The 13,284-nt window shown below is 45.9% G+C and overlaps 5 protein-coding genes across 5 annotated transcripts; 3 read left to right on the top strand and 2 right to left on the bottom strand.

The window, feature by feature from the left end:
* Positions 1–1,032: 1,032 nt before the first annotated feature.
* Positions 1,033–2,766, top strand: AOL_s00054g524 (uncharacterized protein; the record flags this gene model as incomplete). The annotated part of the gene is made up of 4 exons (XM_011121840.1): positions 1,033–1,510; positions 1,565–1,648; positions 1,700–2,309; positions 2,382–2,766. The coding sequence occupies 4 exons, from the start codon at positions 1,033–1,035 to the stop codon at positions 2,764–2,766; spliced, it is 1,557 nt and encodes a 518-aa protein (XP_011120142.1).
* Positions 2,767–3,775: 1,009 nt separating this feature from the next.
* AOL_s00054g525 (uncharacterized protein) lies at positions 3,776–5,222 on the top strand (the record flags this gene model as incomplete). The annotated part of the gene is made up of 3 exons (XM_011121841.1): positions 3,776–3,830; positions 3,905–4,396; positions 4,456–5,222. 3 exons carry the CDS (start codon positions 3,776–3,778, stop codon positions 5,220–5,222), a joined length of 1,314 nt encoding a protein of 437 aa, XP_011120143.1.
* A 748-nt stretch (positions 5,223–5,970) lies between these two features.
* On the bottom strand, positions 5,971–6,276 carry AOL_s00054g526 (uncharacterized protein; the record flags this gene model as incomplete). The annotated part of the gene is made up of 2 exons (XM_011121842.1): positions 5,971–6,179; positions 6,243–6,276. 2 exons carry the CDS (start codon positions 6,274–6,276, stop codon positions 5,971–5,973), a joined length of 243 nt encoding a protein of 80 aa, XP_011120144.1.
* A 304-nt stretch (positions 6,277–6,580) lies between these two features.
* AOL_s00054g527 (uncharacterized protein) lies at positions 6,581–7,576 on the top strand (the record flags this gene model as incomplete). Its single annotated transcript, XM_011121843.1, has 4 exons — positions 6,581–6,644; positions 6,782–6,872; positions 7,023–7,215; positions 7,544–7,576. The coding sequence occupies 4 exons, from the start codon at positions 6,581–6,583 to the stop codon at positions 7,574–7,576; spliced, it is 381 nt and encodes a 126-aa protein (XP_011120145.1).
* A 4,309-nt stretch (positions 7,577–11,885) lies between these two features.
* Positions 11,886–12,221, bottom strand: AOL_s00054g528 (uncharacterized protein; the record flags this gene model as incomplete). The annotated part of the gene is made up of 1 exon (XM_011121844.1): positions 11,886–12,221. The coding sequence occupies one exon, from the start codon at positions 12,219–12,221 to the stop codon at positions 11,886–11,888; it is 336 nt and encodes a 111-aa protein (XP_011120146.1).
* Between the last annotated feature and the right edge of the window lie 1,063 nt (positions 12,222–13,284).

Below are 13,284 nucleotides of genomic sequence, written 5' to 3' on the forward strand. Positions count from 1 at the left end.
CGGAAGGTAGCGAGCCGATCTGGGCAGGGGTTGGTGACGATTCGGACGGAACTTTACTTCTTAAATCCCCCCAGATTAGTGCTTCTCGAGACTCAATTCGGTCCTGAGTATTTGTTCTATTGGATTCGGGCCTCTTTGTTACCAAATAGTTGAATTGATATAAACGGAACTTCGGTCTTGTCTAGCTTTCTAGCTTCATCAGATACCTTTCAATCCTGAAATTAATCTTGACTGAATATTACATTCATGGAACCTTCGACAGGCTGCAGTCTTGCAAGCCAGACCTCGGGTTAATATAACTTACATACAACGTAACGTAACACTTAATTTGGAATATCACCATCGAGGCTGCGCTGTGAGACCCGTCCCTTCACTTTTAAATTTTATAGGCTTCATAACAAGCCTAATTCGCTCGAGGGTGGCCGAGACTTTGGTGGTAATATCTAGTTGGTAACACAAAACCTTCCCGTCTTCCGCGCCGCGGCCGTGATCATAATCATGATCATGAATTCATAGCGCTGACAGGTCGATTATCGAATCGATCAATCGAGGCCGCCAGTTCTGATCAATACAGCTGCAAAATTTCCTTCACGGCATTCAGGATTGTTACTATATGATAGGAAGTAATGAAGCCGGGATAAAGACAGTTACTACCATCGACATGTCCTGTCGACCAAACCCCGGCCTGAACAGGGATCTGAGTTAGCTTTTAGTCACCCCCACAAACACGTCTTCCCGCCATACGGGCAACGCGTCTCCCACCTTAGGACCGACCATTGACCATTGACCATTGACCATTGACCATTGACCACCACCCTACAACGATATAACCTTTGGAGGCCTAAAGGGCACCACCAACAGTCCCTCCCATCTACTCAAACACTTCAGCAGCTCGCAGTGCAGCTCCAATTAAGCACAATCTCTCAAGCTTAGCATCTCGCAAAGAACCTATCGTTCTTTGTTACGATACCAGACAAATCCTTCAGCTACCCTCAAGCTCTCGCCGGAAGGGTTCCAACCTCGTTTGGGACTATGTATTCAGGAAGGTCTACCCGTTCGAATAACGGTCAGACCAACGTTAACAAGCCGTTTAAATCGCCCGTTACCTCGAATACACCTAGAAAAAAAAAGCCTGATATATTCCAAGGACTATTGGATGACATTGAAGATAGCGACGAAGAAGATGATGAAGAGGAACCCAACGAAGTGATAGATCTCATAAGCCCCGAGAAGGCCAAAGTCTCTGTCTTGGATCCCGAACATAACGATCACATATCACTTGGAAAAGAAGAAGCAGACGACGATGAAATCGAAGAAATAGAGCAAATGGAAGAGAAGATATCGAGGAGAACAGCCACACCCGGGAAGAAGGGAAAGTTTACTACACGTCAGCAGAGGGAAACTTCACAGTACCTGGAAAGGAGAAAGACAGAGCGTGAATCAGCCACTGCAGGGACCAAAACGGGAACACTTAGGATCCCAGCAGCTGCCGAAGCACTACTGAGGCATAGTATGTATGAGAGACCTGACTCTGTGAATAAATAACTAAGACTCTCCATAATAGTCGAAAAGAACGACCCAGCGAAACTAGAGATGGAAATCCCTAAACCAACCCCGCAGAAGAGCATTAGGGAGAGATACAATGGCCGTAGGTTCATCATATTGGTACTAGAGTGATCCATTGCTAACTCGCGACAAGTTCTCAGAAGCAATGGCGTGAACCTACAACCAAGGCTTATATCGCTCCTGGATGACCAATTCGATAAGGATGAGCCTAATTCCGGTTCTGGCTCGGATTCAGACGGCTCACTGTTGTCGACTTCTAGTAAGAAAAGAAAGCGTCTATCTAGTGACTCTGATTCCACGCCAAAGAAAACCGAAGCTTCGGGAGTTACAAAACAGAAAAAGAAAGCAAAACAAGGGCTCAAGTACCGATGCCCGATGTGCAAAGAGGAGGTATCGAAACAACTTTACGAATCCTATCTCCCCGACCTGGAAAAGAAATATAAGATTGATCTTAGACGGAAGTTCCACAAATCACACAAGTTGGCAAAGGTGCACAAGAAAGTTAGCGAGTTGGATATTCCAGAGATAGATTGGGACACTCTTGAGGACCGATGCAAAGAACACTTCCCATGTTTGTCTGACATTATGACTCGCAAGACAGAGAGTCATTACCGGGACCTCTCCGAAAAGTTTTATACGAAAAAGCGAAATGATCATAAGGGTAGAACGGAGGCATTGTTTGACGATGGGGATTGGGAAAAGACTTACCCTGGTTACTACGGTCCTCGTGGTAGTGAAATAATGTGAGCTTGCTCTAATCATCCACATCGAAATTATATTATATGAGCTTTTACTAATAAAGCTTGTGACTCTAGTGGCGACGCAATCAGCAATAACAAGCTGATAAACACAGCTTTAAAGAAACTGAGTGCAAAAAAAGATATCACAACCCTACGTGGTGGCGCTGGAGCCTATATTCAGCGGATTCTGATTCCAGAAGTTGGAATTCGATTGATAATGGAGGATTTCCGAATGGCCGACGATGAGATGGACAAAGCGCGCGAGTTGATGCAAAATACCATTGACATTGGGTTACTCCTGAACCATGGGGAAGAAGATGGTGATTTAATGGGTGTGGACGATGGAATGGAATGGTGGTGGAAAGAACGAGAAGCTCAACGTTTACAAGAAGAAGAGACCGAACCATCCCAGTCCCAGACTTCGATTTATATTGAAGCATCTGATGATGAAAACTCTTAACAAATTGAAGTTTGTTGAATTATCCCTATAGAAGAGGCTAGTGGCATGTACTGAAATCTAAGTGAGGGCCTAAGTTAATACCCGAGATGTATGTACTTACTGTTCCCGTATACAAAGCGACGACGCATTCGGTGTTAGTACTGGTTCTTTCGGAATAGTCTTCTTAGGTCTTTTAGGCAAGACTGCCCTTGCTATATATACCGGTTTATAGAACAAAACCTAAGATAAATCCTCTTGGTTCTTGTATACATGTATCTCATCATGCACCATCATCACATCTCGATACTTCCCCAGTGCTAAGTGTTGATACCCAACCGGGTCAATTATCTTCACTAGCGACACATACTTTTTTTTTATCGTAGGTTCGGCTAAAATTACAGTGAGCACCTAGATTAAAAAAGTTTCGAAAGAAGGTTCTTCGGCGTTTCCTGTTGGAAAAATCTAGCTGGATGTGTATGTGGGGTCAGATGGAGGTCGGATAAGCCGAGGCATTCACAAGATCCGAGAGCGTTAACAAGTCCGAACTGAGCAGCTAATAGGAGGGAGGCGAAACAAACACTGCCACTCGCCCATTTACGTCCATCCACTCCATTCCACTCCAACCCTTTTCCAAATCTCCCTTCTCATCATACCATCAACCTCAACCTTCAACGGTTCTTCTCTCTTCGATCTGTTATTCAAGAGTGTATTATCTCCTAAACATCATCCGACTGTACCGTTCGTTACCAAAAGTATCTTGATCTTCTGCATTGTCACGAACTCCCGCGATCGTCACCTTCCTAAAAACACAAGTTACCGAGAAAAGTTGATGGCTGGAAATTGAGGCTGGTTTGTTTTGGTCCTTCGATAACTCAAGTCCTCCCACCACGTTCCGACTGTCGCAAAGTCCTTTCGACCGGCTGCTCCCGAATCCCACGCGACGCCACTAATTCGACCTCCAGACGACGAGAAAGGATAACCGTTCTAGTCGCCTACCCGACTTTCCCTATTTTTACGTCTGTAATCCCTAATGTCTGGTGTCTCGCCCCCGAAACCTTGGGAATTGGCCGGCGTTACCCCTACCCGTATGTTTTTTATTTATTTATCGATACTCAAATAGTATCAACCAAAACCGTAAATTCTAACATGTTTGGTATAGCCGCTCCTTCTACAGTCCCTCTTATGGCTTCTACATCCGGGGCAGGCGCTACAGCCGCAGCAGCTTCAGCTCCCGCTATTCCCGCCAGACCCGCCGCTTTAACATCGACTGCCGTTAATAGAATGGGTGCAGCTACGACCGGATATGGTGGATATCAGAGTCGGTTAGGAACCGGGTACGGGATGGGTACTGGATACGGAATGGGCGGTGGTTACGGAGGTTATAGTTCTTATAGTTCACCTTATTCACGGTTCGGTGGTGGTGGATATGGAGGCTATGGAGGTTATGGCATGGGAGGTTACGGCGGCTACGGAGGAATGGGTGGCTACGGAGGAATGGGGCCAGATCCAAACGACCCTAATAGCTTGATGAGGGGTATGGAAAATAGCACTGCTGCTACCTTCCAGATGATTGAGAGTATTGTTGGAGCGTTTGGCAGTTTTGCACAAATGCTCGAAAGCACTTTCATGGCAACGCACTCTTCATTCTTTGGTGAGTTTCATGATGTCAATTTCAATTTGATGGTTTATACTAATAACATTGGTTTTTAGCTATGGTCTCTGTAGCGGAACAATTCGGAAATCTAAGGACAACACTCGGACAGATCCTTGGCATATTCGCAATCATCAGATGGGTCAAGACTGGTTGGGCGAAACTCACCGGAGGACCACTCCCAGCGAGTGCAGGAGAATTAACTCCAGATGCATTTGCTAATTTTGCCAGTGGTGGAAAGGGTGCACCAGGCCGGGCATCACGCACCCCATCGAAGAAGCCCTTCGTCATCTTCTTGGTGGCGGTTTTCGGTTTGCCATACCTCATGGGCAAGCTTATCCGTGCTTTGGCATCAAAGCAGGAAGAGGAGGATAGAAGACGACAAGAGGCTATGAATGCCGCCGCTGGCGGTCAGTCCTTGGATCTTGCGGATCCAATGAAGAAGTTGGACTTCTGCAAGGTTCTCTATGATTTCACTCCAGAGAACCCAGCCGTTGAGCTTGAGGTTAAGAAGGGTGATTTGGTTGCCGTTCTCTCCAAGATGGACCCCTTGGGTAACGTTTCCCAATGGTGGAAGTGTAGGACCAAGGACGCTAGGATCGGGTATCTTCCGGAGCCGTATCTCGAACCCCTTGTAAGAAGTGGACAAGTCGTTTCTGGAGCCAAGCAGATTACAGACGGCTCAGCCAGCAGGACTGCTACCATGACAGCCGCTAGCATGAAGAATGTCGCCGATATCAGCAGCCGAACACAAACTATGACCACAACAAAGCCAGGCGATATCAGCATTGAAAGCTTCCAAAAGAGCAACTTCCTCAACAACTAAGGCCAGCCCTAGTTGTATTATCCTTCTTTCCTTCCTTCTCCCTCCTTTTCTTAAAAACTTTTGCATGGTTTTTCGTTGTCGAATTTCTTTATGGTAAATAAAGTTAACATTTGAGCGATTGTTTTGATGTCGCCGCCGTTATTTTATGCTGGACGTTTCTGCGAAGGAGTACCCATGATTTGATGCATTTCTTTAGCTTACTAGCTTGACTTGAAGATGGGCAATTGGATGTCACCATTTTTATTTTCTTTTTCCTCCTCCGTCTTATCACTTTTGTAATTTTTAGTACCGTTTACGTTTCATGGTGGCTGGTGGCTACTAGATTTATATATATACAGAAAATGCATGCCGTACAGAATATATTGAAGCTCGACTACTACACGGGTCGGTACGTCTACTAGTGGAACCAATCATAACTAAATAAACTCATCTGAGATAACTTCCGATAAATGAGTATTCTAATTGAGGTAGCACATTGGGTATCGTAGTATGGTACAATTATATTGGTGCTGGAGAGTAGTATATACAAGTTTGTCGTCCTCCGAATCCTCCGCTCGTCCGAGTTCTCCAATGCAATGTCCACCGGCGTGACTTGATATGTCCCATCAAAGTCTTTAACCATGATAACGCCATGAATTCGTGTCTCGAAATTATCGTCCGATCTCTATCCCCATGCAGTCTTTCCCCCGGTATTCTCCATCAAGCATGCCTTGCCTGCCGAATCTAGAGGGAGGGGGAATATATATCCTCATGTATTAACCTCAATGTCCTTCCACGACGCTTCCATCTTCTTCCGCTTCTCCATTGCAATATCCCGGTGTGCCTTTGTCATCGCTTTTCGTTCTTCGGAGAAACAGGCGTTAACCCGACGTTTGATATCGTTACATTGGCCTGTGGCTTTATGGATGAAGCCTTTGGAATGGCATTCTTCGAGGGCGAGCATTACGTCCAGGCAGCCTGTTTTTTTGGGGATCTTTGTTAGAACGGTGTTAAGGTGATGTTGGAGGGGCGAAAACTAACCTGGGTGCTTGTGAGGAATTAAATGAGAGTGCATTGTGGATGTCGAAGGTTGTCAGTTGAAGCCATGAAAATGTGACAGCTACGTTAGAAGGGGAAGAGAAGGAGAAGGAGGAGGAGTAGACGGGGGGAGTAGGTTTTTCTGGAGAAGGTGGACTGATGTTTTTCGGGATTTTTGTATGGAGTATTTGCGGCGGGCGGCTTAATAAACACAAAAAGGTCACCAAGCTTTCTTACCTCTCGGGTCTCTTTTCCAACAATTTCCCGTTCACGAGATTTTTATACAACCCCTTCGATATCCCACCTCGAAAAACACCTAAAAAAATACCCCACCATACACGATGTCGTCGGCATCGGCGTCGCAACCATCGGGTGCGCAGGCCGCACAGCAAAGAAAACAAGCTGGTACGCTGATAACGCTCTGTCTATCATGTTTCTATCCTCGATAATCTAGGAGTTTTGTGGCGTCCTGGATATATACATGTGGGGGGGAGGGGGGAGCTTTGTTGCTAATCTAAAAACTATTGTTATTGGATTTATAGAGCTACAGAACACCTATTCGAACTACAAATCGACGTTACAGCAGCTCGCGCAGAAGATCGGCGATGTTGAGACGGATGCTGAGGAGCATAAGTACGAAATTATACTGTTACTGCCTACTACACGCCTACACCATAACTTTCAGAAGTTTCTACGAAAGTTCTTTTTTTGTTTGGTCGATCTGAGTAATAAATGTGGCGTATACTTACGAAGATACTCTTTCGGGGGGGTTGTTCCACATAGGCTCGTTTTGGAATCTCTCACACCGGTACCAGCGGATAGGAAATGCTTCCGAATGATTAATGGGGTTTTGGTGGAGAGGACGGTTGGAGATGTTCGTCCTTCGTTAGAGACGAATGCTGAAGGGCTGAAGAAAGTTCTTGATGGATTGGTCAAGGAATATAAGAGGGTTCAGGATGAGATGGATTCTTGGAAGGTATGTATTTTTTTGATATTGCCTTCTTACTTTCTCACTTTTTCCTACCATAGGGGATTCTTTCGAGGAGACTTTTGGAACGGATTTTTCAAATTTTTTAAGACGTTTATACAACTTAAAGACATCTTAATTACTTTGAAAACTATTTCCAGGCGGACATTTCGTCCTAGACAACTCTCGGTTTCTTCTATGGAGGCAGATATGAGACTTAGTGTAGTCTGAGTGGCTATACCAGTTGTTTTTTTTTCCCCGTTGATGTTGGAGGGGAAAAAAGAAGTATAGTCGAATTAAAGGATAGAATGCTAATTATACTCTGTCAATATAATAGACAAAGAACAATGTACAGGTCGTCCAACAATAAACTTAATTCGGAATAAGATATCTTTTACGAGAATGATATGATACCCCCAAATATTCTCTTCCTGTTTTCGTTTACCACAATCTGCAACTTAGTCTGGTGAGCCGAGGTTTACGCATTGTAGTCTCGAGACTACTGCAAATCGATGGATCACCTGGACGACCATTAGAACTTACGAGAATATATTGAATAGAACCGTCCCCCCCCAAATCTACGAAAGTAAGGCAGTGCCGTGTATTAGAAATCGGGATGGCGACATCCGTATTCCCCACGCTACGGCCTGGAGAAGTTTCTTTTGAGGCCTCCCACGCTGCGTATACAGTGTGGGTCGTCCTGTCAAAGAAATCGCCAAAGCTGCAATGCCAAACATTAAGCTTATCGCCTGCTTGGGATTTTCGATTGGCGACGGAATTAAGAAGAGGAACGGCAGCCAGCCGATTGAGCTCGTGTTTATTGGTCAAGAAAAGCAAAAGGACAGTTTGCAAAGGTATGCATGTATGTATGTATGTATCTCGGAAATATCCGCCTCAATCATTAGGCGTAGTTTGTTCCATGGAAAGTGGGACATCTCATCAGGCTTCATTGCTGATGGTGTAGTTTGATATGACGTAAATTGACGGGAAAGCTCATCAGATTACAGCCGGGACAGGGCCTAGATCACGAGAGCACCCGAACGGCATGAAAATATGTTTAACAGCTCACTACTTTTCTTTCTGGATGAGTCCATCTCCTGCGGCATCGCTCTGCCGTCTGCATAAAAATTATGTATCGTACATGTGTGTTTAAATCCTATGCTTACTTTGGAGGGAGAGGAAGAGGGGGGGGGAGGGTTGAATTCGAAGTATAGCTGAGGAGAACTAAAAACTCCAAGGCTGTGGGGAGGTCGACTGTCGCATGATATTGAATGACTTGTCCACGGCACGCCAACCGGGATATGCGCGCAAATACATGCTGTGAACCCCCAACGGTTCATTCCTCATGTCTGTTCAACCAGCTCGCTACGAAGGATACCTACCTACTTGCTTACTTCGGTACGTGGTAAAAGAAAAGAGAAAAACGACAGCTAGCTGTCCCGAAGGTATGGTGATAGGTTGATGGAGGGTTGCCAACTCATCAAGGCGACCACTCAGCTTGCACTTGGCGAAACCCTTCCCACCCCCAAAAGTCCATACCGAGACCCCACTGCCGTCGGTTCCCGTCTACTTACTTGGTCCCGAATAGACGGGTATTGGATGACAGTAGTTTCCACATTTCCCCCCATTCTCTTCGACCTTCGAGACATTTCCAACATGCTTTTTTTTTCTTTCGAACCCTTGGGCGGGCTTGTCGCCCCGGTTTTTTCGATTCGGTTTGTGTCTCAACTCTTTCGTGCGCTATTGGAGAGATCTGATTTGATATTGCGGACCGGCCTGAGGAATTTAATGAGGACATGGTCGCGGAATTCGATTCGATGACGCATTGGGGAATAGTGGGAAGGATACCTTATTTCAACCTCCTGTGAAGTTTGACCCGTTGAGGCCGTGTATTTCCTATAGTAGGGCTCTCCGATCATGCATGAAGGTTCCCCATCGTATGCAGCGGATGTATTGAGAACGGTCCGTACAGCAGCTACAGCAGCGCAGTTTGGTCCAATAGGTAGGAAGGTACGTAGGTACGTATACGTATGTACTTACATTAGCATACATACCCTATAGCTTACACTTATGTATGCGCCTCCGCGGACGGTAAGTTAATAAGTACTAATGATAATGGTAAGAAAACTGTCTGGGCAGCCAGGTAATTCTGATCATGCTCCCGATCTTTTTTCTTCCGTACCTCGGACAAAGGTCCGGTGATATCAAAGTCAATGACATAATTTACTCCAGCAAAGCAAACATGTTAGTAACATCAGCACAATGGGTGTAAGTAAGAAGTATGTATCATCACAAACATGTGCAGGTATGTGATAATGTGATTTCCTCGCCACTCCGGCGCATTTTTTATATTACGAGGCTCGATGTTTTCACTCAATATTAATACCATATCGGAGGCAAATTTCAAGGCTTCCCTCGCGTGGCCATTAGCCCGGGTCCCTTGTTCTTGCTCTTGTTCTTGTTCACTTTTTTTTTTGGAAGCATGGCTATCCGGAGCCTTTAAAGGTCCGTTTTTCCCTTAAAATTGCTTTTTTGGGGTATTCCTTTTTGCCCATTTGTTTCTTTTGTTTCTGGGATTTTGAGTTTTCTCGAATCGAACAGGAACCATTGCAAGGGCATGTGCGTGTCCTCCGTTCACCGATTCTTCCGGTGGTAACGATGATTATGCCGGGTATATGTAGTTTATTGCAGAAACTTCCAGTGCAGAGATAGATAGGAAGGAAGGGAAGGAAGGGAAGGAAGGGGAGGAAAGAACGGCCAGGGTTTTTCCAGCTCGTGTCATAACATAGCCAGGGGCCAATATTACAGATGGCAAACCTGAAACCTGCGATTGAGCTCTCCATCAGCAGCGGTCATAGCACGCTGGTGTGTCTATTCTTTTCGTGTGTACACCGTACGTACGTACACCGGTAGAGTATTCCGTGCAAGGACAGCAGCCGGCCGAAAGAGGACTTTTCGTACGCTGACCGAAGTGCGATTTCTTGCACCTGCCGTGATGTCAACGTTGAGCTCTCCGAAATGATGATGATGATAATAATAAGAAAAACGTGATGTCAAGGGGGGGGGGGGGGTGGAAGCTTAGCTTGATTTGGAGGATATTGAGCCTGATACCTGAATAATACCTGATCAGATACCTGAAGCCCGGCCGCCGCTAATTCAAGAACAGACTTCAACCCGAATTAAATACGGAAGAGGTAATGTCCTTGTGTAAGTAATTATCAACTAGCTTAGCTTAGCTAAGTAAGTTAAGAGTTTTTCTCGGTGGTTGTGCTGTGGGATGGATGTTATTAAGATGTTTGCGAGTTGAAAAGGCTCAAACTCGCCACCTCATTCGCCCAACCTCGACCAACCTCGACCAATCTTCTTCCTTCCTCACGGCTTTTCGACCAATCCCAATCTCTCGCTCTTTCAAGTCCTCCAACACTAAAATAGATCGAGATCGAGCTGCAACTTGTAAGTTCCTGCTTCTGAACGAGCACAAGAGCTATCAAGCAAGATCTCGGTACCAGACCCAATTGCAAGTACGGAAGTAAAAAAAAAAAAAAAAAAAACGCCCCCCCGTTTTCTGCTTTTCTCCAGGTATTTTAATTTTCTTACGTTACTCTGTGTACGTTCTGGACCGGATTGGATTCAGTTCCAATTCAATTCAAATTCAATTCACCAGAACTGATCAGACTCCCCAGCTTCATATTCCGGTTCTTCATCTTCAGTTCCGCGTGTGCCTCGCGTTTTCTTTCTCCCTCACACTCGCACTCAAATCCTTTTTTTCATTTTGATTGTTTCGCAATCCGAATTGGTAACCTTTGTGCCCCGAAAAGAGAAACCCGAGTTATCCTTTCTCGTGCTCCCCTTCTTGCCTTGTCTTGTCTTGTCCAGTCCACGATTCACGACCATTCCCGCGTTCCAACCACAAAGCTAGCACCCGAGCCGGCCGTACCATCTAAAACCTAGTCGTTTTTCACTAACATTTTGGTCGGTCGCCTACTCCGAGCAGACCGGGGGCACCAGTTGGTTATATCATATATAAACTCGGACCTGTGAAAGAGCTCGAATCGAAAAGCAGCAATTTCCTTGGGTGGACCGAGGAACCGCCAACAGCCACAAATTCAGACGCGCAGATCGATTGGGGGAGCCTATCAGGTGTCTACCAGCGGTTCATTTCCATTTTTCATTTTTCGGTTTTCGGTTTTCAGGTTTTATTTTTATTTTTTTAAACCCGGGGGTTACTTAAGGTTAGTACCGACCCTAAGCTTGATCCGTTTTTCTTTTCCTTGCTGCTTTTTTACCTCTGCCCTTGTCGTTGCATATGCAGACAGCAGTTAAGCTTGCCGAAGCACAAGATTGCCGTCACTTGCTGGCCGAAGACATAGCTAGCTGGCAGCCACATACACTGAGAAGAAAGAAGAAGAAGAAGTATACACATCCGTATACTTACAGATACACACTTGAGTTACATTACGTTACCGTTCGACGTTTTACATAAGTAACTACCTACCTACCTGCCTACCAACCACCATCTCCCGAATACTCCCAAGTTGATCAAGACTTCAAGCTTGTGTTGCATGGGGGTGGTCTGTCCTGTCAGGCGAAAACACAGCCTGTCCGCGAACCAAAATGATGCAGACAAACTGTCCTGGTTTATGATCTTTGCGCAACACACTTGAAAAGCCCACCAGCGTCTACGAGATATCCGGTCCGATACCGCTGCTTCTGATTCTGATTCTGCTTCTACTACTTCTGCTTTTTACTGCTTCCGCCTTTACTGCTTTTGCCTTTCCTGCTGCAGGCTGCCTTTCCTGCCTTTTCCTGCCTCCATTAACGGCCTCCACGCTGTCTGCATCACGTCGGCTGGAGCGTGCTCCTGCGGCATGTTCCAAAGCACCTGCCACAGCCTCCGGGCAGCATGCTGTTTCTGCATATTCGAAAGCCAGGCAAGGACTACCAGCTACCCTAGCGACGAGGCCAGACGACGTGGGTCCTTGCTGCATAAACACATCCGCTAAAATATGCAACATGTTGTTGTCCGTCCCCATTTATATACACCCATAGAAGAAAATTTTCGCTCCTTCGAGTTCGTCGATGGAACAAGATACGCAATTGTCAGTGCCTGCAGCTTAACCTTGCAATTTGATGGCTGATTTTTTTTAAACCTTGTCGATAGAATCAGCCTGCTTTACTTTACCTGACACCTTCTGACGTAGAAGCTAGACAGGGAATCTCATTGTATTTTTGTGTAGGTCGCTCCTTTCGATACCCACTATCCGACTCCCGGGGCACATACCTCTACAGGTCTGCTGCGGCTGCCAGGAAGGAATTCATGCCCGGCCAATTCACCGTCTACAGGGTCGAACTTTTTTTTTTTTCTTCTCTCACCCTCAGATGGTTAATCTTCAGAATTATGGCGCGGATGGCCTCAACTCTCGTTTTGGGCATCTGCCACGATATTGTCTGTTTTAGATCAGCACTGATACTGGCCAATCGATAGGCTTGGGGAAATATTATAGGCCCACGCAGCAGCGAGCAATATTAGAGTGAGAGAGACAGTCTCACGGGCTGCAATTACTGTTCGCTGAATACCTCTTTCATCCCTTGCCGTAAGTACAGCTTATTTTTGCATTATTGATATTTGACTTTTGGGAGTCAACTTCAAGTCCTTCTCTCGTACGCTTCGAAAGAGGAGAGAGAGGGGGGAAAAAAAAGGGTACTATTGCATTGTTGTTGTTGTGAGCTTCCTGTGGGAGGGTCGGTAACATCAATAACTAGTTTTCTCCACATATTGCTGCTAGTCATCCTTCTCTCTCGATCACCATCCTCCCTCCTTCCTGCACCCTCCCCACGTAGAAGGCACACCTTTCCAGGATACGTTAGCCTTGCATCCGCTCCTGCAGCTTTCACACGCATATTACGCATCATCATCACACTTTACCCTTCGACGCACCCCCAGACTTTACACGACATTGACCTGCATACATCCTCCCGTGTTCACAGTCGCTTTGTTGGTGATCTTCGCTTCGACAGTCTTCCCAGGGCTTCTCTGCACCGCCAACACGAGACCTTTAGGAAGGGGGTGAATAAGCT

This window comes from Orbilia oligospora, assembly GCF_000225545.1.
Source record: "Orbilia oligospora ATCC 24927 unplaced genomic scaffold scaffold00054, whole genome shotgun sequence".
Classification (NCBI taxonomy): Eukaryota; Fungi; Ascomycota; class Orbiliomycetes; order Orbiliales; family Orbiliaceae; genus Orbilia; species Orbilia oligospora.